Raw genomic sequence first — 24,894 nt, 5'->3', positions numbered from 1 at the left:
TGAGGGGAGCCAAGGGCAGGGCCGAGATCTCCCTCCCGGCTGGCCCTGAAAGCAAACACCGGGCACCTGGGGGAGCGGGGAGGGAGGAGAGCGCAGATAAACGAAGCGGTGGGTTAAGGTATCAGATGTTTCCTGCTGGGATTTGATGGCCCGAAGGACGGGGCATTCCGTGCACTGGCAACTGGCAGGTCCCGCTCCTGGGGAGCCGCTCCAGCCCCGAGCATCCCTCGGCACACGCGGGGCAGGAAGGGCCACCACGGGCACCTCTGTGTGCCGGGCAGGACAAAAGCCCCGCAGCAGGAGCGGGCCCGCACAGGGCGAGGCTCCCTTGTTCTGTCAGGCGGAGCGGGGTCACAGCGCGCTGTCCCGCCCCTGTCCCTCGCCACCTGCCGCGGGCGAGCACCTCCCAGCCCTCCTCCTGCAGCCCGCACCGGGTCTCGTCTGGCCCTGACTGCCCTCCTTCGTGGAGGGAAAGAACAAAGCCAGAATTTATTTTAATTGTTTATTGTATAATATAAAACTACAAAAGTAAGACTGCTCATTTCCATGTACATTTGTCCAATTGTTTTTTTGATTACAGCCCATACCTACATGTGAATACAGTAATCTGGTTTCAGATGTCTGTAATATTGCATAGAAAAGGCACAGCTCTAAGGTCTGTGGGAGGGGAAGGGGAAATACAGCCTTTTTTCTTTTTTTTTCTTTTTTTTTTCCTTTTTTTCTTTTTTTCTTTTTTTTTCTTTTTTTTTTTTTTTGACAATAACAAGCCCTGTTCAAACAACCATGCACTGAACATGTCACACTATTTACACCTTTTCCAGAATCTTGGCCTTTGCAGGCACTAGTATGGAATACGCTCAGAATTAGATAGGAGTTGAGGTTGGGATTTTATCTGCAATTTGTGTTTTTAAAGAGGTTCCAGAACTTGCATTAGGCTTATTTTCAGAAAAAGAAAAAAAGTGCTTAAAAATAACTAATTTATTTTAAAATGTTCAGTCTCGTTAATTAATAGAATATTGAAAGCAACTTGCACAGAAGCAGGATACTGAAGCCTGATTGGGGGCGGGGGGTTGGGGGAGGAAAAAAAAGAACAAAACCAAACCAAAAGAAACCCTGTAACAAGAACAAAAAGTTCAAAACATGCCAGAATGAATTAAACCATTTGTCAGACAGGACCCATTGCTATGTACTCAATTTAATAGTAATAAAGTGTAAACTTTGGATTCAAAAGTATCAGTTTTAAATAACCCAGGCTCTTACCACACGGCGTTGAGGAAAATCCGAATTTCTTCTGGCAGTGAGTGGTGGCTCCTGGCGCGTTGCTGTCCGGGGGCTGCAGGCGGTGCCCGCACAGACCGAGCCGCTCTCTCCAGCAGGAATGCTCCCCTTCCCTGGCTCCCAGGCTCTGGAGGGAGTGTGGAGCCCCGGGCCCGGCTGGCCGGACACAGAGCCGGGCTTTGGGCTGGACGGGACGGGAGATCCTGCCCGGCCCCAGCTCTGGCACAACTCCTGGGGAACACCCTGCCCCTTCCAGGGCACCCGGCCCCAGGGAGTTCTGCTGGGCCTCCCATGCTTGTTTGAAAAACAAGGGAAGAAAACATCTTTTCTAAACCTTTCCCAGGCCAGCACGATGGAGATGACTGCGTTTGCTGCTGCCTTCAGTGGCAAATTCCAGTAGCGTGCCAAGGGAGGCCCCTCTCGAGCGGCCGGTGGGGGGTGGGAGCCTGATTAGAACTAATTTTGAACATAACCCTGTCCCTCCTCCATACCTTTTTTTGCATATTTCAAACAACCAGACCCATATTAGAAAAAGAGTGTAGGGAAAAAATAATCTTGTGATCCATGCATATCCTGACTGGAACTCAATTAATTCTTTCTGAATCTGGCTCCCATACCCTTTTTCATACAGATTTACATTCCTACAAGAGGATACATTCCTACCATACATTCTGTACATGTTACAATCCAGATGTTGTTAGCTTCACAATAAAATAAATATATTTACAGAAGAAAAAAAAAGAATAAATAATTTAAGAAAAAAAAATCACTTCAAATCCAAAGCCCTCTTATTCTGCTCCCATCTTGTCACTTCATTGCACGTTAATGTCAATCTCCATCCCTGGTGTAGGTCTCAGAGAAATTCCATGCTTGGCTGCTGTTGGGACCACGGCACGGGCCCAGCTGGAGACACTCAGTGACTGGGCAGGGGGGAAAGCCACAGCTCAGCCCTTCGACCCAGACCTGCAGCAGCCTTCCCAACCTTCTTCTGAGTCCCACAAATCAAGTAGGTTTCTGTCCTGTGGGATTCCTGCAGGGATTCTGCCCCAGGACGTGCTTCAGCACCAAGGAGCCACAGACACTGCCCAAGCGGCAGGCTGGATTTAGAGCTCAGCTCCTGCTCTCTGGGTACAAAAAGTTCCCTTCAGCTGACTCCCCTGAACAGCACAGGTCTCTGAGAAGGGCACTGATGGGAGCTTTTGCCTAGCAGGTGATATTTAGGCAGGTGTAAATACTTAAATAATCCCAAAAAACAGATGGCTCCAGTATCCTGCAAATCAGTTTTTAACCATGGTAAGGCAAGTGCCTCCAAGTTACCGAGCCTGGTGCTGTTCCAGGTTTGTGCAGCATTGTGTTCCCAGGTACTCGAGGTGCAGGGACAGAAAGGCCGTGGGTTCGCCTGCAAGGGCTGAGGACTGCTGTGGAACAAGGGCTGGGTGGAGCTGGAGCTGTCCCTCCCCTCCCTGCCCTCCCTTCCCCTGGTCCCTAACGCTACACTTGGTCAGTGGTTCTCCATTTAAGTATAACCTCCTTTCTCTTTAGTCTGTGTAGTGACTGCAGATCCATCAGCACCCCAGTGCTTCACGGAGCTCAGCTTGGGAAAAGAAGAAAGCAAACCCACCCCCCTGGGCCAGTGCTCCCCTCCTCCCCCAACCCTGTCTCTCCCTGACAGATGAGCTGGGAGCCAGAAGCGCCTTTTGCAGCTGTACATGATGCATTTCATTTCCATTAGGAGTTCCTTCATTGCAAAAATGTATTTGCTCTCATCCTGTGTCTGTGTGCATATCTATGTTACATCTATCTATATACTAATAAATATATATGGCCTGCTTTAAAGTGCCAATTTACAAAAAGCCGCCTCCTCAAAAGGCAGGCAAGACCCAATTTCATCCGTGACAAGAAGGGAGCAGAACTGACTGAATATTGCCAAATGACAAAACATAATTTAAAATTTCTTAAATAAATATAAAAGTTATTCCTAAAGAAGCCATAGGCATGTCAACAATACAGGTTGTAACCGGCACTCAACAACTAAAGTACCATTGGAAAACTAAAATGCCATAGCAACTTCAGCAATAGGCATGATACATTGCAAACATTTTTTTCTTTTTAAATTAAATGTACACCACAACGAACTCAGGAAAAAAAAAAAACCAGCTATTGGTGCAGTAAGAAGACTTCTCAGGTGTTACGGGGGAAGGGACCATGCATAGAAAGCTGTGTCTGTATATTCCTTGTAAAACGGGTCTATAAAGTGTAAAGCAGGTAACGCAGTTGAAAGAAGAACCCAACTCTATACGAGATGCCAAGTGATGTCACACGACTGGCTCCAGTTTCGACAGCAATGGATATTGAAGCAAGTCCATCCAGTGCAGGTACGAGATGAGCTTCACTGCAGTAATACTGAAGCTGCCTTTTTCAGCACTTAGCACAGTGAGGTGGGAGAGGGGAGGAGAAATGCTCCAAGAAAGGGCGAGCGCACGCTCCCAGCCCCGCGCCGTCAGTCAGGGAGTGCCACGGGAGCCTGGCTGGCTCTCAGGCTCCGGGCTCCCCTCACCATCGCCAGGAGCTCCGGCTCAGGAGGTGCCGATCTCCGCCGGGTTAAGGCTCCACGTGGGGCGGGACGGGGGCTGCGGCCACAGCAGCGCTCAGGAGCTCCGGGGTGAAGTTCCACAACTGTTTCCTGCCAACTGCTTCACATACGTGTTGGAAAGGACATGGCTCTAAGTTTCAGGAATCACAGTAGTGCGCAGTGGGTACAGCAGGGAGCAAACACTTGTGAAACTCCGGCAGAAGCAGCTCCCAGCCCTTTCTTAAAGCACTTTTTTTTTTTTTTGTTTGCATTCAGGGAAACCGACTGCAGGCTTATTTGATCCAATTTTCTCTTTGCACCATACACATATAAAACATTACAACTCTGTATAAAAGTACAAGTGGTTCTTGTACATCTGAATTATGCAGGAACTATGTGAGCAAATCCTATCAAAATAGCTATTTTTTTGTGTGTATAAACAGCATTTGTTTTTAGAAAAAACAATACCATAAACTGCAGAATCTGTACAAAAATATAAAATAAATTTGGGCAGCAGTTTCTAAACAGCCATGTAAATGCAACACTTAAAGAGGAGCAGGTTAATGCCTCCAAAAGGCTGAATTGCTAAAGTCAACCTATACAGGGCTAAAATGGTATTGAGATTATCTAAATAATAAAATTTTTTACCTCTTGCAATAAAACTTATAGAAAAAATAGACAAGTATGCACATGCAATTTACAGCTTTCCCCAACATAATCCTTGTGCTTAGCTTTTACCTTTTTTTTCCTTTTTTTCTTTTTTTTTGTAATAACATAACATTGTCTACAATACATATTCTTTCCTATACCAGGATATTCGGTCTTCCTTGAGGAACCACTTTAAAAAAAATACATTAGAAGTGGTCATACATGGATGAAGGCACTCCAACTCTGCTCGAAGCAAAAACTAGTGTGATCCTTTTCTTTTCAAAAAAGGCAAGCAAGGATGCATGCACAGTGCTGTGAATCGGGGCTGGGAGAGACTATGGAAATACTACCAAGTGTATATACTGGTACTTAAAATTAAAAAAAAAAAAAAAAAGCAAAAAGACAAAAAAAAGTTGCTATATTTCTAATATTTTTAAGACCCAACAAGCACCTCCATGATGTGATCCAGTTCTGTGAGATCCATTTTGAAAGGCTGATTTGGAGTTACTGGCTGACTGCTGTACGGAGCAAGAGTTTTTAGGAGCTCATCTGCTGAGACAGGAGCCATTTTTGAGGCAGCCCCCGTGGCAGATGTGCAGGGGTCAAAATCATACATGGACGTATCAATGTCAGCGAACAGAATGTCATCCAGGGTCAAGTCTGTGAGGAAACCTGTGGAAGCTGTTATCTCAAAGTTGCCAGGCAGGGGGTCCATGAGTTTGGATTCAGCCGTTCTGCTCTCCGGGAGGCCCTCGGGCTTGTGGATGTTGGACTCGCTGGGCTGGGCTTTCGAGTCGCCGGCTGCCGGCTCAGCTGCTACTGCCTCTGTGGAGGTAGGTGCTGGACAAAGCTCCTCGATTTCGTCCAAGGCTGAGGAGAAGCTGTCCTTTACTGGCTGGAGAGCAGGAGGTGGTGGCTTCGTCGGACCATCGTGCTGGACAGCCGGGGAAGTGCAAAAAGTGTCGTCCTCGAGCAGAGAGGCCGGGGTGAGGCAGGACTCCAGGGGCATAGTGCTTACCAGGTCGGCGGGGAGCAGGGGCGGCGAGGCCAGGTGGCTGAACGCCGGCTGCGCCTCGCGGAAGTTGTCGCTGAGAGGGTCGGCAGGCTGCGAAGCGCCCACAAACATGGGCCTCAAGCTGCCTTCTTGTTTGAGTTCTTCCTGGATTCGCCTCAACATGTTGTTAATTAAAACTGTCTTTTGCAAGCTTGGCTCGGTTAATGGCCTGTGGTTATAAAGTTTCATAAGGGAAATGTTGAAGATAGTCTGACGCTGTAAGGTGTAAGACACCTTAGAGGGACCGTCAGTGGGAGACACCACTTTGCCTTCCAGCCCATCTTCATGCTCGTCAAACTTCCGCTTTCCTCCTTTCCCCAACATATATCTGCAAGGGAAGAGAGGAGACTGATGAAGGCAGCAAGGCAGGTGCACATCTGTCCCCATCAATAAGTCAGCCTTGGCCCACAGCAGCGTGATGGGCAAGCAGCAGCCACCCTAACACAGGGCTCTGGTCCATCCATGTTTAGGCATGGCTGTGCTGGTGAATTCCAAGCAGGAATTCAGACAGCATCTATAATAGTCAAGATCTGGCATGCCTGGCAGCAAATTTCCTCTTCCTTACATTAAGCAAATACCTGTCCATAGGAGCACGAGCCACAGGCACTGTACTGAACGTTTCCTTACATTCCCTGACTGAGGCAGTGCTATGCCTAGGAATACAAATGTAAAGCACTGAAGTTCTCACAATGAATTTCCTCTTTTTATTGAAAAGTGTGTTCGCAGGGGAAGGGAAGTGAGGCTCAAGCAATTGTGTGTTGAGAGAAACTTCCCCAGTGAGGTTGGGAGATCAGCCCTTTGGTACACCAGGATATACACATATGGGTTTATTTAGCTGATAGCCTAAGGACTAAAGTACCAGAGCAGGAAATGCAGTTATTATACTCAGAATTAGATATATTACAGAAGAAGAAGAAGATCTGTCAAGTCTTTTACTCTAATCCTCAAGACCACTCTCTGCACTACACTCTGCTGCTGGTCAGATGGCAGATTTTAAAGGAAACAAAGGGGATTTTACCAATATTTGCCCCATATTATAAATAATTTCTGAGCTAAGATTAAGTAGGGCAGTTCAGTCCCCAGTGTCATCTCTTCCAGGATGTTTCAGAGTGCCTGGAAATGCTCCTGTACACAGCACAGTCCCAACATCATTTTGTCACCATTATTTTTGTGACACCAAGATCCCCCCAAACGCAGAGGAATGAAGGAGCTGCTGTGCTGTGACAGTAGCACAAGCTGGCATTATGCTCCCTCATTTTCTCAGGTAGAATGGTGAGGTGCTGGAGCTCTAACCCGCTCACTCTTTTAATATGATCACAAGGAGCTCCCTGTTCATTCTTGTATCCTTCCCTCTGTTTAACAAATTCTTCTGGCATGAAGAAGTCTGCCTTGTTTAAAGAGAAAAAAAACCTTAAAAAACCTAAAAAATCCCCCCAAAAGTGGAAGAGGCTTTCTAGCCACAGGTATCTAGAAAGAAGTTGCAATGGCCATACAGATTTTTACCCCAGACCCCTTCTCACATTATGCAGCTATCATCTAGGAGACAAAATTTGCCTTCCTTATTTGAGTACAATTCCCAATCCACCCAGTGGAATTACTGCCTGCAAAACAACTGCACCAGGCAGGTCTAACACAGTTTGATGTCACACACCAGTTCAGCAGACAGACAACACAGTTTAACAACACAGACAAACATTTAAGAGCAAAGAGACCCTTGGAAAGCAGAAGAGGAGGCTAAAGAAGTCAGGGTCTCAGTGCTACAAGAGCCTCAGGGAGCATTTGCTGGGTGGTAAATCGAAAACCAGATCGGATGAAGCGAGCCTCTTCTGGTTAAAAATAAGTCCCAAATCCAGATAATTTTCTAGCATATTATGCAATTAAAAAAAGAAAGGGGGGGGGGGATAGGGAGCAGGCTGAGCAGAGCTGAGGAACAGGTAGGCTGCCATCCAAGCTGCTTGGCCAGCTACCAGCAATTCCTGCGCCTGGAATCTCGGGTGAACAAAACCTCTGAAATTTAGCACTGCTGCCGAAGTCTGGCTTTTCTCTGCTCCCTAGTGTCACTTCCATGGACTACTCTGGAGCTGCTCACATGGGTCTGGGGGGCGAGCGGGGGGCTTTGCTATTCCAGTGTTCACAGCAGACACGCTTCCTTTCACTTCAGACAGATAAGAGCATGAAAGGGAGGATGGGGCTAGCAAGAATTAAAAACCCTGCCCAATTCCAGCACGTTTTTAAAGCAGCATGGGGTTAGGAGGAGATGAGCAGCTTTCCATCCCTTCCTGCTATCTCCTCCCCCTGAAAAAAGACAGACTCTGACCTAAAGACATAAAGTGCTCCTTCTACAATGCTCTATTTAAAGAAGACATTTTTAAATGGCTTCGGGACTAGAAGAGTTTGAAGTTTGTCAGCCTCTGCCAGGAATGTATAAAAACATTCCCTGTACAAAGCAAACCTTTTCCCCCATGATAAAGAAAACAGCCCAGGCTCCATTCCCTGTGCTCAGTTATTCATCATTGCCAGGTGACGCTGCCAAGCATTTCCAACAAACCCAACCGAGCCCATTTCCACCCAAGACTGAGGTGCTGGTAGTGAACACTTATTTAAAGCTGATCAGTAAGAACTGTGGGATCATCACTGAGTAAATACTATGATAACCTCACTACGTCATTTTCCAGGAAGCTCAGAGATAATTCAAGATTTCCTGTATGTGTGACTGTCAAGCTTTCACATCTCACTCCATCTTCATTGTAGCTTGATTCAGAGCTTGCCCTTTTAAAAGATAAAATAGATCAGGCAACTCCCAGGCTCACCTACTAGCTTTTCAGCACAGCTTTCAGTTTCCTTTTTCCCCACTAATACTCTCTGAAGAGGGTTTAACCCCTAAAGCACCAAAGCAGGATGTCAGCCTAAGCATGGAGGCTTTATTCCACCAAGGAGAGGGCTCAAATAAGCACTGCTAGACTCCTGGCTTTGTAAAATTTTATTTTATCCCCTTCTCCTCTGGCGTGCCAATGGGAATTGTAAAGAATGTTTTCCTCCAGTTTCCATAAATCACTTCATTCATGGCAAGCGAAGCAAGGAGGTGATATCTTCTTAGACCAACTGATAAGAGTTGGTAAAATAAGACATGCTTGGGGGCTTGCAAGTCTGTCTCTGGCTCTTCAAAAAGGAATTTCATAGTGTCTGACCATCAAAGCTTAAGACAATGTTGCCTGCTTGTTCTTTACAGTTCAAACCATCTCTTCCCTCCTTCAACCAATCACTTTCATGCCTGCATTAAAGGGATCAGTGTTGTATGTCTTAAGATAAAGAATAACATTTAAAAAAAAAGGAAGCTGTACGATACCAGCATTTGATCTCAATCAATTCTGTTCATCTCAAAAACTTTGCTTCTAGCCTTTCCAGCCAAACCTCCTGCTGGGAAAATGAAAATGCCAAACTTAAAAGATCAGCTTGACCAAAGATCAGTACATAAAGAGACAAACCCGCACCATCCCAGGTGTCAAAAGAGAGCTGTCCAACCAAGCCATACAGCTGTGACAAGGGCAGCCAGACAACACCAACCCATCCAAACGTGGCACTGCACAGGCAGAAATAAAGGGTAATGCTCATGGAAGGTCTTTCATGCATCTATTTTGCTGAGCAGCAACCTCAGCCAGATGTAATTCTGCTGCACTTTCATCCATTTGCTAAACACAATTTTGAGGGTGGGTGTTAAGAGTTGAGACTGGACGTCACTTTGTTGTTGTTGTTGCTGTTGTAATAAAGGGTGTTGCAGGGTTTTGGTCTGCAAGTGAGTTTTCAATGTTTCTTAGGTATGTGGAAGCAGAAAGCTGAAGAAAGACAATGGAAAAGCTGCATCTTTCTGGGGATTGGGGCGGGGGGAGTTACTTGGAGATCTTCCCCAATATTATCTACCAGTTGGCTCCAGCTCTGGAAGACCCAGAACCAAAAGCTAGACCATTGTTGCTGACAAAGATACTACTTGCTTTTTTGCCCATTTAGGGCGATTGCACGCGCCTCAGCGCCAGAGAAACCCTAGCATTGTTTGAGAGCTGTCTTTTCTTAATTGAAAAACAAAAGTAGTATATTTTTTTTCCTCATTTGCGTGTCATTTAGCTTCCTTTTATTGGCTCTGCATGCTCTTCAGACAGAGCTGGAAAGAAAAGCAGTTGGGGCTCAGTAGAAGACATAATCAGCCTGGAGTGGAAGGTTCTCTAGAGTCGGCTCTCAGCGATGAAAGACAGAAGAGCTCGTGCAATGCCTGTGTCTCTGAGCCCACCCAGTGATGAATCCTTCGTTCTCCAGAGGACAGAGGTACGTGTAGATTGTAAGAGGAGCACTGTGTTTATTGATTGTGCTTTGGACACTTCAACACTGCCAGATTATTTCTGAAGTCTTCAATAATCGGCACTTTGGCATAGAAAAGCACCAGATATGTAAAAATTGAGAGGAAAAGTGATTTTGCGCAACAAAAACCCTGTAATTTTAATTCTCAAAGACTTTAAAAAATTAAGTTTAAAATACCTCTCAAGACCGAAAACTCACCTTGGAAATCAATTCCACAATCCACTAGGCCCTCCCTGCTCATCGAGACAGACAGGAAGGAGAATAAAGAAAAAAATAAGGAGGAACTGAACATCAAGAGAAACAGCAGAAAAGGTTTTTTAAGAAGTCACATTTCCACACACAGATTTACGCCACCCCCTCTGTCAGTGTAGAGGATGAACAGCTTATTATAAATTATAAATAATTAGCTTATTAGAGTTGAGGTTACTTTTAGAACAAACATCATGTTGCTCAAAAAGGTAAAAGCATCAAAATCCCTGAGTCCACAGGCAACCATTCCCCTCCAGGCAGCCAAACACCAAAACACAGGTGTGAACCACAGGGGTTGTGCGAGAAGAGGAGTTTAAAGCAGGACCAGCTACTTTCTGAAGTCTTAGGCAATTCAAACCACAGGGGGGTAAAAAAGGAGAGAGAAAGAAAAAGGCAACTTGGGGGAATTAAAATAAAATACTACTTCACACATGTGCATGGAAAAACCTAACAAAACCCCACAACACCAAAGCTCCCCCATAAGAGCCTCCAGAGTGCAATGAGAGCACTGAATTTGTACACTTCATTCCCCTAAGTTCACAAACTTCAGATGTAAGTGACCCTCACCAGGTTTTCTCAAATAACCTACCCGGTGAATTATGGAAGTGCTTTCTGTGTCACTTCTGGCACATGAAATACAATTTTCCTCTCCTCCATCCTTCACTCCTCATCCTTGAGGGGTCCATTGGTTGTATCCTGGCTCAATGGTAGTCAATGGGTGTTTTGTTACTGACTTCAGCAGAATGAGGATTTGGCACAGATAGCTGCAGGACCAAAATAAAAAGGCCTTTTATGCCAACTATGTTCAACTCAGACCCTCTGAGCTAACAGAGGCAGGTTGAGCTGCTGTGAGGTATTTCAGTGCTGCAGGACCCAGCCTGAGGGACCACCTGAACTTGTCACCAGTCTCCACAACTTCAAAGTATCTGTCCCCTAGAGCTAGGGAGGCAAACCAGTAAACCTCTCTCTCCCTGTCCCAGTTTCCACATCCCCAAGACCACAGCAAGAGAGAGAACGGACACATCTGTAGAAGACTCCTTGGGGAAGGACCATGGGCTCACCCACTACAGAAGGATGCTCCTTGGCCAGTGGGATCCTGGCAAGCACAGCAAACCTGCCCCAGCAGGTGGAAGGCAGACATCTGAGAGCACTGGCACCCTCCTCCCATTGAGAGTTACAAAGGAAAAGCAGAGGGAAGGCCAGTATAAACCTGGCAGGTTCTCCCAGCCCCGCTCAAAACAAGGGGGAAAGCTGAGCAGCCCAGGTGTCGAGGTTTAACTGCAGGGCTGGAGCGAACGAGCAACATGGACTTTCACAGGCAGCAGCCAGAGCTGGGTGGAAATGGCCCCTCCTTGGGGATTTCATCTGCTGACACCGGAGTGTTTAAAGCCTGGCACGGCAGCATCCCCGAGCTGGGACAGCCTGTTCCATGCGGAGCTGCACGGCCCCGCTGCCTGTGCTGTGCTGCAGCTGCCTGCAGGGTGTGAACCGACCGGCCCGGATGGGGGCTGGGGGAGGGGGGGAGTGTTCTTTAATTTATTTTTTTTTTCCCCACAAGGCTGCTTTCTCGGGATCTGATGCTTTTTCACATGTTGGAGTGTACTGCATCCATGCTGCCTGGCTAAAGAGGACTCCTGACAACACTGCCTGGTAAGAACTGTGTCTCATGCCACATGGGAGTTAGGAAACAAATCCCACCAGCCCCGAAGAAAGGCAGGGGGAATGGAGCTGTGCAGGGGTTTCTGTCCTCTCCAGGCCAGTGCTCAGACATTCTGTATTTACAAGGTTTGTTTTCCCTGACACATTTTACATTAATTCTGGCTGCCCTTTTTAATTTTTTTTTTTAACTGAGTGAGGTTTAATAAGCACTTACAAAACTCTCCTTTAGAGTATATAAAAAAATTGGCCTCCTGGGCAGCTCTCTGCTTCCAGAGAGTACAGGGGATTGTTTTTATGTTTGCAAGCCTTCACTGCAAGGCTGTCAGTGCCAGCAGTAATTCTAAGTGGCAGGTATTTCTCACACATATTTTACAGGGACCTAACTCTTCCCCGTCTCCTGTGGTGGATGGGTAAACCTCAGCTCTTCCAGAAGAAACAGAGAAGCAAGTAAAGCTCCTCAGCACCCCATTGCTGCATTTAGCAAGACAGGCAGCTTCTCTCTCCCTGCAGAAACACAGCCTTAGCCCCCTGCTTCAGGCACTTCACACAGAGTGAAGACTGAGCAAGGAGCAGCTAGCAAGCTGAGTGACAGGGGTCTTCTCTCCAGTTAAAATAAGGAGGAAAACCATAGTGGGTGACTGTTAGAGGCTATTCTAAGTAGAACTTCAATAGGGGCTGTGTAAGGAAACCTCTGGCAAACAGGAGACAACAGAGGAAGCTCAGACTCTCATTTGAGAAGCATCTGAAGTCGTGCAGGTCTCACGGGGTTTGCCTTTGATACTCAGAGCCCGGAGTCCCCGGGTCCCCGAAGGAGTGCCCATGTTAATCAGAAAGTAAGGTGAAGCCTTCCCTAGCAAATAAGCAATGCAATTATAAAGCCAGTCAATAGTGTAACGCCAGCCAACGTGTTCCAGCGATATTTTGAAACTGTAATCTGATCCTACTGTTTCCATCCTCGTGCCTTGCCTGCTCTCCCTTGTTGCATACTGTACTATTTGAGGCCCAGAGGGCAAAGCGAGCTCTCGCTGTTTGTTCATGATCAGAAACTGCATTTGGAGCGAGAGCTCTGTGCGCACCGCCCACACCACTTTCTTGAGAGTTTCTTAAACTTGCAGCCCGCCGAAGCCCTGCTAGAAGGATCTCTGCAAAACAACCAGAAACACAAACTCCACTTCTGCCTTCAGTTTGCAGCTCTTTTTCACCACGCTAAAAAAAGGCAAAGCCGCAGTGGAAGGCAATCTCTGACTCTGCAGCATGTTAAGCCTTGCAGGAAACATATGCTTCTATTAAATTGGAAACAGTTTCTAATGCTGTCAGTTTGCTAAATGTAACATGTTCCCCTGGAAGAAGTGGAGCAGTTTTAATGTTTTTGACTAACTGCACACATCCAACCAGAGTACGTCTGATAAAGCTGGAATGGGCTCCAATAAATATAGCTTAGAATAAATTACTGCCTCATTAAGTAATTGTTTGGAAAAAGGACAGCAGGTTTTCTAGATTATAGCCATGTTATTAAGGGTGTTTATAATATTAGGAATTCTATCAGGGTAGCAGAAGTTAATGCAAGTTTAAATCAGAGGAGCACTTGTTAGCTTGTTAAAGCATTAAAGGCTGCCCTGGCAGAACCAGAAGGTGGACAAGACTGCACAGGTTGTGAGCATGGAAAGCCAGCAAGGCACACTGCAAACCACTGTGAGGCTGAAGGCAAGAGCAAAAGCCTTGTGCAACTCTGACAATTACTTTTCAGTGCAAAGCAAGAGGGAGAATATACCAGGGTAACACACCAGGGTTGGAAAACATTTATTTAACATTTACATACAGGCAGGCGGTAGTCTTTACTGGAAAAAAGCAGAACAGGTTTGGATTGCCCAGCAGAAACTGATTTCTGACTCAAAGATCTCAAAGCCAAAATGTCAGTCCTCACATGTTGTGCTTCAGACAGGACTTCCCGTGTGCTTCCTTATAAAACAGTGCCCAGAAGAGGCAAACAAGCCCCCAGCCTGCCCTTTTTTGGTCTCGTCCTTAACTGAAAGCTTTAGGAATCACACTGTCCATGACTGCCAACCCTGCCACAGCCCTTCACAGGCCTGGCCCTGCTGACCACCAACCACCAGCTCTGAGCCAGATCAGGGTGAAGCTGTCCCCCCTTCCCACCACCAGAAGATGCTTTGTTAGGGCTACCTACTGAGGGGGGAGAGATTTTCCAGGAGATGGGAAAGCTGCCCTTATCTCAGTCACCTCTGTGCCAAATCTCCTCTGCATCCTTTCCCAGGATGGCTGCACACACGGTCTGCTCACAACAGTGTCTGAGCCACCACCAGGAGCCTCCTTCCCTGGGGGTCAGCTTACCTGGGCTCTGTGCTTCAGAGAGGCACCAAAAAGAGCCAGGCTGAGGCTGTTTTCAAATTTGGGTCTCCATGGAGCAGCGTTAAAGAAGCAGCCAGGCCTGCCAAGTGCGAATTGAGTTCTACTGTGCTGTGAACACACGGGCTCAGCAATCTGCTGAAGGACCAGGAGCTGCTTTACACACCTGGGCATCAGCAGCAGGAAATCAGAGCTGCAGTAAAGCAAACCAGGCACAGCACTGGGCCAGATCCCCTGACTTTACTACGGGATTAGGTGATTATTCAGCAGACTCTGCTTGTTGGCACCCAAAAATATGGGTGCATTGGCAATGGCAACCCAATGCAAGGGCTTCTACACACAAGCGTCCCTGGGATCAGCCCAGCAGCTCTTCCTGCTCCACACCACTGTTTCTTCCCCCAAGTGCTGCACTCTGGGCCTCCTTGCATGGAAGCAGGAGGTGCTGGTCCCACAGGCAGCACCACAACACCATGAATTCCCGTGTCAGTGAGCAAGGAGCCATGCTGGAGCCGGCGCACACAACTCCATGCTGGGAGAACCAGAGCCATCTCTTCAAGAGGAGGAACAGCAGCAATTAAGATGGCTGTGTACTGCTCCAGGGCCCAGTGCAGCAAAGGCTGCCTTCCATTCCTTCCCACTGCAGAGCCAGCAGGCACTGGCACAGATCAAGCGCTGTCTAAAAAGAGACACCTCACTTGTAAATGAAATTCAAAACAAGCATCTGAAAGACCTAGAACAGGGACCAGAAAGTGACACAGGATGAGAAACACACACACACACACTCACTCCCTTTTCACTGCTAAAATTACACGCCTATAATGACAAGATGCTGCTGGTCAGCTCTAAGGGAGAATGATGAAACAGCCAGGCTGGCTGTGCACCCCTCCTCCCCTGCACACAGAACAATGGATGACGGCGCCGTTGTGTTGTACACGACATCTCTATTGGCACGCACGTGGCACGGGCTGCCTTTTATTTTTAGTGTGTGCAGGGACTGAGCACTGCACACCCATCTCCACTGGACCTGTGCAATTCCTGCAAAGGTTAATGAGAATTGTGTGTGCACCCATGAGGGAGAGACCCCTTCGTGTATAATAAGGGAGTTTTTCTCACCTATGTATAATTACTTTGTTTGAATCCTATCGTAGCATCTTCTCCCTGAAGATACCTTGTTTTTCCCCCTTGTCATGGACCCTTAATAAACACATGGTAGGGGGGGACCCCCACACTATTGAAAGAACTGAATGGTTTGCCAAAAAGTAGGTTATTGCTCTGAAAACAGTGTTGAATAAATTATCACAGTCAAACTGAAAAGCAGCAAATGGCAGGAGAGAAGAAGAGGAGAAAGGAAAAAAAAATCCTCTGAAGAAATATATGCTGCAAATGCACCATACAAATCCCAGCAATGACAAGTAATTTTAGTTTCTGGCCTGCAAATTTTATTTGCTAACAGGTTTTGCACTACTGAAATACTGAGAATTACGAGAAAAGAAAGGTGTTTCCCTGGCATTTTTTGAAGTAGCTTAACCAGCACATTAGTTGTTTCCAACATTTTTACTTAAATAAAAGGAACACAACCCTGCAAACAAATACATTCTATGAAAAAGAATCCACTCACCCTGCAAGCTTCTCTTAAAGAGGTGAAAAAGCTGTTGGACATTTCTCCCCCACCAGTGAAAACAAAACAAATTTTTAAAACATACTTAAAATTGGACAAGAAAGTTTGCTCAGATGGTGTTAAATGATGTTGGAGAAGATGCTAACTGCTGCCCTTTCAGTCCAGTGCACTAAAGCTCATGCATTTGTTGAAATAAAACATGTGTTTCCATGTCCTACACAGGATCCTTCTGAAAACTGACTAAAGGGAACTTTGGCCAACCTTGAGCTATTCTCAACCTGTAATAGCTATGAGTTAGAGACAAAAGAGATTCCATTTTTCGTTGCACCTGCTTGATTTCACAACAAAAAGTACTATACAGAAGAGATGTTCTTTAAAACAGCCACCATGGGACCCACGTCTCTTCTATGTGGAGTAATTTAGACTTTTACAAGTAAATAATTTAAACTTACAGGAAAGCACATTTTTAACAGCATATTTTGACAACATGTGTCTGTATTAAGCCTGTATTTTGAGGCATGGTTAGGACATGTTAATTAACACAGAAGAAACTAACTAAACCACAAACTAAAATTTAGTTTAGAAAATTTGGAAATCAGGAGTGGAAAATACAGAAAGAGAACAGCTCAGGAAATGAAATGTCTGAAACTTTATTTCATATTCAGTCAGGCACAACCCACTCACCTCACCCATGATAGTATTATACTGATTTTCCCCACAATTAAAGTCCTCATCCAAGCACACACACATCACGTGTGTGCCCCTGCCAGCAAGGGGAAGCAGAGCAGCGACAGGAAGCTTGACACTGTGTGTCACTCACAGAGAAAATATTCTCTCTCTTCTATTCATTCACAAGCTATTTGTGGAACACTTTAGTTAGAGAAGGAAAGTGGAAGGGTTGTTCAGAAGAGCCAATTTCACCAAGCAGATGGAACAGGAGGGGAAAGGGGGAGCCAGGTCCCAGCAGAGTAACCCAAGCAGGTTATTGGACCCCATGGGAGTGAGTATCCTGGCCAAAATCCCTGTGACCACAGCACAGGCTCCTGAAGATGAAGGCACTGCTCCGACACAGGGCCAGGAGCAGGCATGAGACCCGACCCACAGCAAATCAGGCTGTGCCTAAAGTGCTGAAATAGAGTGGCTTGTCTCACACAAGGCCCACAGAGCAATGAGAAAGCAAAACGTAACCACCACTGTTCAGAAAAAACACTGTGGTTAGCACACAAACGCTAGTCTCCTATCTTGATGAAATGCATATTTGAAAAATATGCAAATGATATGCATGCACGTGGATGTGTACCTACTAAAGGCTTTTTTCCAAGGAGAAAGAGTGCCTGTAAAAACACATGAAAAGTAAAGTTTGTGGAGGCACCGGAAGATGATGATGATGTACTTCTGAATTAGGACTTAAAACTTCATTTTGCAGCTACCTGAAGTTAAGACAAAGCTGCCTTTAGGCATCTCAAACTAGTCAGACCTGCTATAGCAGTTGCACAGTCTGCTTCAAATATGCCCTCCACGCTCCTTTCAACCTCCACCCCAACATATATCCGCATAGTTTACCTCCAATCATGGGTGGTTCTTGCTATAGCACAGTTCACTCAACCTTATTGCCTGCCTGGCACGACAGGAGGGCTTTTTAAGACTAATGTTAGAGGCTACTATAAGTAACTGTATGAAAACAGCCAATACTTGTCACATTTCCATTAAAGGTGAGTGTGGCTCAAACAGTACAAGGGTTTCCGGGGTGGAAAACCTGGGATCAAGAAAAACAGTTTTAATTGTTACATCTGAGGAAGTATTAGGGCAAGTTTAGATCTTTCCACCAATTCAGGACTCCTTGAAAAAGGGAACTTCTTTTTTCTGCTACTTCCATATACTACCCAGTTTTCAAAATTACATTAAAAGAAAACAACCCATGTTTGAACTCTTCTCTCTGTATTCTATACCAAGAATTCAATTTTTATTCCAACTTCACTGAAAACAAACTGTTTACTTTGCTTTCACACCTTACTGGTGTGCAAGCAAAGTAAACAGGTTTTGGCTCCTAATAATTACACAGAGAGTCATGTCATTTGATGCCACTTAAAACTCAATTCCAGGGTGATATTAAGGTGAAATTTGTGATATTAAGGAGAAATTTAAAACCAATGGTACTCAAAACACTGCTCATGTTATACAGGTTGGGAACTTCAGTCCTATGGCAACCCCTCTGATTTTATGCACCAAGCTGAGGAGGGTACCAAACGTGGCCCCTCACTCGAAGAGCAGCGGTCTGACCTCGCCTAATGCAGGGCTCTGAGCATGGCTTTAATTTCACTGCAGCAGCCTGAATCCAGTGTCACTCTGATGTGGTGGTGGTTGCTGTCTCACCTGAGCTAGATGAGCCTCCACCCTCAAAGAAGGGACACATGAAAACCAAAAACTTGCTCTCTGGTGACTTGACAGTTTCTTCGGTTCTTCCAAGCCTTCCCACCCCCAGTCAGAGCTTAAAGCCTTTTCTGAAGGCTCTGAGGCTGCACCCCTCACCCCTGGAGACTGCCCCAACTCTCCCTTGGAAATGCCCGTCGCATCAGGCCTTCCCCACCCCGAAAATCCCCTTTGTGCTGCAGGAATGTCCCAGCCAGCACATCTTCACAGCTCCTCCTGGCCGCTCAGCAATGACAGCCAGCATCTGACACGCTCACAGGAGCCATCGGGGAGGCAGACATGGTGGCAGTGCAGTTTGTGCTCTGCACAGTGACACACAGTGTAATACCCACACAGCCAAGAGACAGGGCAGGACCCTGCTGTGACACACACAAGCCTGTTTCTCCCACTCAACCTCTGCTGCCTCCCAGCCACACGTTTGCTTTGGACCTCAGCTTGGGCTACACTTCAGCACACCCAGGAGCAGCGTTAGCACAGCATTCACAGGCCTTGCCTTCCCCACTCGTGTTGAACAGCCGAGCATTGTTATCTTATTTTTGTTATAGTGTTTGCATTGGTAATGCTGAACAAACCTGAAGCCTCCACTACAGCAAACACAAAAATTGACTCTGTTTATAAAAGAATTAAAGAACTAACGCATGTTGAGAGTCTCTCCATTTACAGAAAACAGGCACCTCTTCATGACAGCAGTTTCTCTAACTGATGAAAGTTTAGAAATCAAAAGAAGTGGCAGAAAACATGCAATTATACACCCCTGAAGAAAATGAGTGCTGTGCTCAGATTGGTAAATTTCATCTTCCACAAACCACTAATTTGCAAAAGATTCATCAAGACTAAAGATCTCTGCTTAGTGCCAACCTGCTTACATTGAAGCTGGACCTTGCTCTCTCCTTTGAAACACTCCTGATCTTTGGACTTGGTAACTGAAAGCTGCTATTTCTGGCACGGATTCGTGTGCATGTTTAGGAACCACTGCAACTGGAGCTGTCTCCTTGTGAGCCAGTTACACTACAGAGCTGAGTTAAAAGGAGGTGTCTCTCTTGCTACCTGGCCCTTATGAGAAGTAGATCACCAGAAGACTACTCGCACTTTCAAAGTACTGCCTTCTCCTTGTTTGACAGATTACACTTTTAAGATGTTACATAAAAGCAAAAATAGTCACAAATACTTTGGATCATCTGTCTAGTGTTAGCACTGCCAGAGATGAACTGTGCCAGGAGTGCTTTACATCAGTGTGAAAAAAGTCAGAGTTCCTAAAAAAAAATGTTTTCCCAATGAAATATTTATTGAAAAACAAAAAGCAGCTTGTGTGAATGATGGCAAAATCCTTCAAACTAGATACTGCATAAAATCTGCTGTACTTCATGGAAGCTAAAAAAATAAATTTTGAATATGAAGTTTGAGTGCTTCCTTGCTATTAGGACATTATCTCAAAGTCCTTGATGCCTCTCAGGCAGACAATTTGAGCACTTGGTATATTTATGTTATTATTTCCCCTGTGAAAATCTTTATTTCATCTTTCCCATTAAAAAAGAGCAGGTGTATAAAGGAACACAATTACAACTCTTAATAAATCAGCACCTAGAGATGTATTTAACACTCTTTAAGACAAAACCTGAGGGACCTATGGCTATCAGGTTTCTTTTTGTTTGTTTCCAATCAGCTTCAGAGAAAAAGAAATCAGCTTGACACAAAAATCAAAGCAGCATTTTAATATGCACAAAGTCTAGCTTCGTTTGTTCAGCAGTCCAATCCAGTTCCTGCAGAAAAGGAGTGGGTGGCTGCTGCTACCAACTTAAATGGAAGCAGGATCAGTCACGAGAGGAGGAATATCTAGAGCTGTTACATTGGATGCTGCAATACTTGCCTGAACAATGGAAGGATTCCGAAGGAAACGCTCTTGGATACCTGTCCAGCAGCACAAACTCCTAATCCTCCTCCTCCTCTCTCTACCACCACCTGGTTCACGATGTTATATGAGAGCCCAAAGATGCCATCCTATTATGCCAAAGGCATGCATTTTAACTTCAGCCAGAAAGGGCTACTTTCAATTTCCCCTGCTAAATCAGCTGGCTAATTTCTGTAGCAATCATTTGAAAACATAATTCATTTTTATAGTTTGTTTTACCATGTGAAAGCTTCCTGTGCCCTTAGATGCAAACTGAAGTGCCTCTGTCAATTTTGTACCCTGTGAGAAGTCCATAAGACACAGGAACCTTCACTCGTGCAGATGCATGCCTAAAATGATCAGAATGAAAAAAAGCTAGAAAGCGTTGTTTGAACTCACACACATTGCAAGTGCTCACTCATTTGAGAGACGCAAATACAAAACTGGTGTTTGGGGCAGCCAAGCCCTCTCCCACCGCTGTTTGAGCAATAGTGCATTCTCGAGTGGCAAAATCCAGCACTCACTGACGGCAGGGAGAGTCACCCTGATGACTGCACCAGGCACCAGATGAAAAAGCCTGGATTTCCCTGCTCCCGAGAGCCTCGGATGTGTCTGAGCACACGCTGCCACACGCAACAGCTCTGGCGTGCGGCACTGAAGTTCGGCTGAAGAAGCTGACAGCCTTTCCCCCCCGGATGGAGATAAAATGGGCAGATTCGCTTTATTTTACACCAGCAGCTGACCCACAGCTGCAAATCAGCCACCGAGGGGCCCACTGGACAGCACACGAGCCTCTCCATAGATTTCCAACTAAAGTGGCCCTGGCTTTTGCAGCTGTGTTTCACAAAATGCAAGAAATTACAGCAGGTAACTGTACTTCTATTTTCATGCTTAGGAATAACTTATTTTTCCAGATCCTGATGTGAATAAAGCAGCCAATGCTCCAAATCAAAGTGGCACCGCAAAAGGATTTTTCTTCAAGTGTTCATCAACCCCGAAGAAAATCCTAATAAATATACATTTTTGCCGTCTCTTCCAAAAGATGCACCACCTTACTCACAAAATCCCCCCCAGACGCCTCTGCCTCTCCGCGCTGGCGGTGCTCCCAAGGAAGACCCATGCGCGCTATTGCTCAGGAAAAAGACAGGCTAATCCCCAGCCCTAACACCAACCCCTGAAAAGGGCCGGGCAGCGGGGCCAGCCGGGTCCTGCCCAGCCATATGTCAGCTTTGCTACAGCGGAGTGAAAGTCTCCCCCAGGCCCTTTCAGCTCCCCCGGCACTACAGCACGCACTTCTCGGCGCTCCCTGAATCCCCCGCTCTTGCTGGGAGAACGGAGCCGGGCTGCAGCCCCCAGCTCCAGGGGCTCCGGGGCGCACACCGAACTTACCGGGGTGCCGCGGCTTTCCTGGCGTCGGAGGGAGCCCGGCTCCGGGGAGCACAGGCGGCCGCGCTGCCGGGGCCGGCACAGCCACCTCGACAGAAAAGTACATTCCAGCTCCCCGCACCTGCTTCGGCTCGGGATCCCCCCGCATCGGCGGGGGAGGGGGCGTATTTTAAGGTCAACTTCGCCGCTCTCCCTCCTCTGCTCATCTCAGCACGAACCCCCCCACCCTCCCCGGAGGACAGGGGGAGGATCCCCGCCCCGGGCTCCTCTGCCCGGGCACCGATTTAAAGGTAGAGATAAAACAAGCCCCGATGACTCGCGAAGCCAGAGGGGGTGGAGGAGTGTCGCCGCCCCCTGCCCCCCCCCACCCCGATGCCTCGCAGCCCCCCAGCCCCACTCACCACATGCAGCTCCACCTGAGAACTAAAGCATGGAGAGGGGGAGGTCGGAAACTCTCGCCCTAGAGCAGCTCCATATGTCGCTCCTCGCCTCGCCGCTCCGGGGAGGGGCCGGGTGGGATGCGGAGGAGGAGGAAAGGAGGAGGAGGAGGAGGAAAAGAGGAGGAGGAGGAGGCAGGAGCAGGCGGCGTGAGGATTTAAGTCTCCGCTCTGCCCCGGAGGCTGCGATCACGCAGCATTATACAATGGAGGAGGAGGAGAGGAAGGAGGAGAAGGAGGAGGCACCACCAGCCCCGGCTCCCAGCACTTGCCGCCAGCACTGACGACAGGGGCGGCTCCGGCGAGCTCCTCACCCTCCGGCCCGCGTCAAAGCTCCGCCTCGGCCCCGGCCTTCCTCCCCCGCCCCCCCAACCCCCGCGGCTGCTGCCGCTGCTCCTGCTCCTCCTCCTCCTCCCCCGCTCCGGCTCCCCGCGCTGCCCACGCGTGCCCCGGCCCCCGCCGCCGCCGCGGCTTCCCCGGGGAGCGCCGGGCCGGCACAAAGGCGGGTGCCAGCGCGCCCCGACCGCAAATATGACAAGTATCCCTGCTATCCGGCGGCGGGGACCCGGCCGGGGCACGGGGCTCCGCCAGCCCTGCTCCCCGCACGGGGCTGGCCCCGCATTGTCCCGGTACAACCCAAAATTGTCCCCCCGACACCTGCGGTGAGCCCCCGGCCCGGCCAAGCGCAGCGGGGGCCAGGGGGGATGCGGAGAAAGCCCAGAGCGCTGCCGGCCGCCCCCCGCCCCGGGACCTCACCTGGGAGCCGAGGGAGGCGGCGGCCCCCGTCCGTGGAATCCTCGCTGCTAATTTGGGCTGTGCAGACACCACCGAAGCACAAAAATGAGGCCAAACGGAGATGTTCGAGCGCGCGAAGACTTTGGGGAAGGAGGGAAGCGCTCGGCACCAGGCGCTATCTGGAAAGAAGATGATTATTTTAAGTCACCTCAATGACTGAGTTTTGAAAGGGGCTGTAATCCCAGCCGGCGCTGTTAAAGGCGATTCAAACACCTTACAGTATTGGCTGTAGCCCCAGCAGGCATCTCGGATCGTTCCGGCCTTTCATGTTCCACTAAACCGGTTGTACTTCGGGACAATAAAGCTTTAAGACCTAATATAAAGGCGATTATTAGTCATTAATACCACGACTCATTTAGGTATTATGCTCAAAACGGTCTGTAATGATTTGTGATCAATCAAGATGATAGTCTTACTAGAAACTAAGTTCCATTTTCAGTTAGACAACCGAAAAGGAAAAGGATACCTTTAGAAGAAAGGTTTCCTCGCTCTGAAAACTGTATCTGACAAAAATCCACAAAGAAAAAACAACACCAAACCATTAAAACAGTGAATCTGCCAAAATAAAAGGAGACTAAGTGCTGATTTTATGGATTCTTAAAATTAGAATTGAAAAGGCCCCATCACGTTGATGTTAAAACACCAGGACTGGCACTTGAGCACTCTGCTGAACTCACTAAAAATAAAAGAAAGGACATCAGATCTAAAAACTGACATTTTATTTTGCAGGTTTGGAGGCCTCAGCACACCTTTCCCTTTCCACCCGTGCTATTCCTTTGAGGAGATCCAAGCTCTCTCATCCCTTATCTGTGGCAGAGTTAACCCTAAACCAATCTGCAAAGCAATTCGCGAGTCATTTACTAGATTTTGACGAGTGATTTGCGAATTGCCCAGGAGCTGGCAAACATTAAAACCAGAATCTCCCTGGCTGGATACTTTCCAGCAGCAAGGCACTGAAATTTGGTCTTCTGCCCGGGGAAACAAGTTTCTCCCTCAAATTACCAGCTTCACAACAAAATCACTAAATAAAAGGAAAAGGTTCATCTTCTTTAGGGCCTGAGTGATACCTGTTCGGTGGTATCACTTCTAGGTCAGCTTCTGCCTACTCAAAAGCCACACAGAATATTTGTAATACTTGCACACTGTTGGCTGGGTTGTTTGGGGGGTGTTTTTTGCATGCCAGACTCACTGAATTTCGGGGCTCCATTCCACCCTCCTTTACAGCAGATTTGTAACCCAGCGGGACCTGGCCTTGCGCAATCGCGCCGTGGATGCGCCCAGCCGAGCAGCGCTGCCTTCCGGAGCTCAAAGTCCGCAGTAGGTTTACAGTGCCCGTGCCTGGGTGTGTGCGCGCTATCACCGGCACCAGAGGCACAACCACAAACATTTGCTAAATAAGCAGCTGGGCTCCAGCCCGATGTGCACAGCCCTTGCCATGTTACAGTCGGCAGTAAAAAGCCTGAGCCTGGGTCATTCGAGTTTTAAACGCTTCTGACTCCGCTCGGTTGCTCCAATTTTACACCGGCATAAGAAAAAGCTCGCCGCCCCTTCTGTTTCCTACTGTAACTCTCCCGAGTCTTTCTTGGCAGGAGTTTACAGTCACGCTGTAACTCAGATTGTGCCTCCGAACACAACTAGTACAACCTGCATCCACACTCAGAAGCACTCCCAGCTGAGCATAGGTCACGATACGAATCGATACGAATAGAGCTCCTTCCCGTGCTTCGCGCACAGCCCAGGCTCCAGCGCGGCGGGACGAGGTTGGGCTAGGCAAGGAGAATAATCCCGCGGCTGCCTGCTCCTCACATGGCCTCGCACCTGATTGAGGGAGACCTTCCTGGCCAAGAAACACCGCTCTCAGCTCTGGAGAAGCCTGAGCAGAGGGTGTCTGCGACACCCAAATGCAGTTTGCTGAGCACTTCAGTAAGCAGGAGAAGCAGCCTGCAATGGAGGCACGGAATGCCGTGCTAGGAAGTGTGCCGGCAGAGGCTTCCAGAGCCTGCGGGAGCGGGAGGGGGAAACAGTCTGAGCGTCTGCAAGGAGGAGCCACCCAAAATGCATCCCGTTTCAGAACCATGCATGTACGAGCTTCCCAGGAAGCAGTAGCACAGGTTTAGCTGTGCAGTCCTAGCCTTGACAGAGGCCCGTGAGCTGCTCACATGTGAA

The 24,894-nt window shown here is 47.6% G+C and overlaps 1 protein-coding gene across 8 annotated transcripts in view; it reads right to left on the bottom strand.

The window, feature by feature from the left end:
- Window positions 1-1,847: 1,847 nt before the first annotated feature.
- SERTAD2 (SERTA domain containing 2) overlaps window positions 1,848-24,894 on the bottom strand; it is a 77,361-nt gene continuing 54,314 nt past the window's right edge. For 2 of the 8 annotated variants that reach the window (XM_064709227.1, XM_064709228.1), the window contains exons 2-3: window positions 22,690-22,847; window positions 1,848-5,880 (exon numbers count right to left, since the gene is read on the bottom strand). In XM_064709227.1, coding sequence (XP_064565297.1) covers window positions 4,932-5,876 — 945 coding nt within the window. In that variant the 5' untranslated portion in view covers window positions 5,877-5,880; window positions 22,690-22,847 and the 3' untranslated portion in view covers window positions 1,848-4,931. Of the gene's footprint in view, window positions 5,881-10,740; window positions 10,779-21,499; window positions 21,576-21,897; window positions 22,292-22,689; window positions 22,848-23,917; window positions 24,272-24,894 lie in introns of those variants that run through there. The other 6 variants (XM_064709229.1, XM_064709230.1, XM_064709226.1 and 3 more) reach the window with 6 other exon arrangements.

The sequence above is a fragment of the Zonotrichia leucophrys genome, chromosome 3, assembly GCF_028769735.1.
Source record: "Zonotrichia leucophrys gambelii isolate GWCS_2022_RI chromosome 3, RI_Zleu_2.0, whole genome shotgun sequence".
Classification (NCBI taxonomy): domain Eukaryota; kingdom Metazoa; phylum Chordata; class Aves; order Passeriformes; family Passerellidae; genus Zonotrichia; species Zonotrichia leucophrys.
Note: the sequence above shows the minus strand (reverse complement) of the source record. Positions and strands in the feature narration are given on the sequence as shown.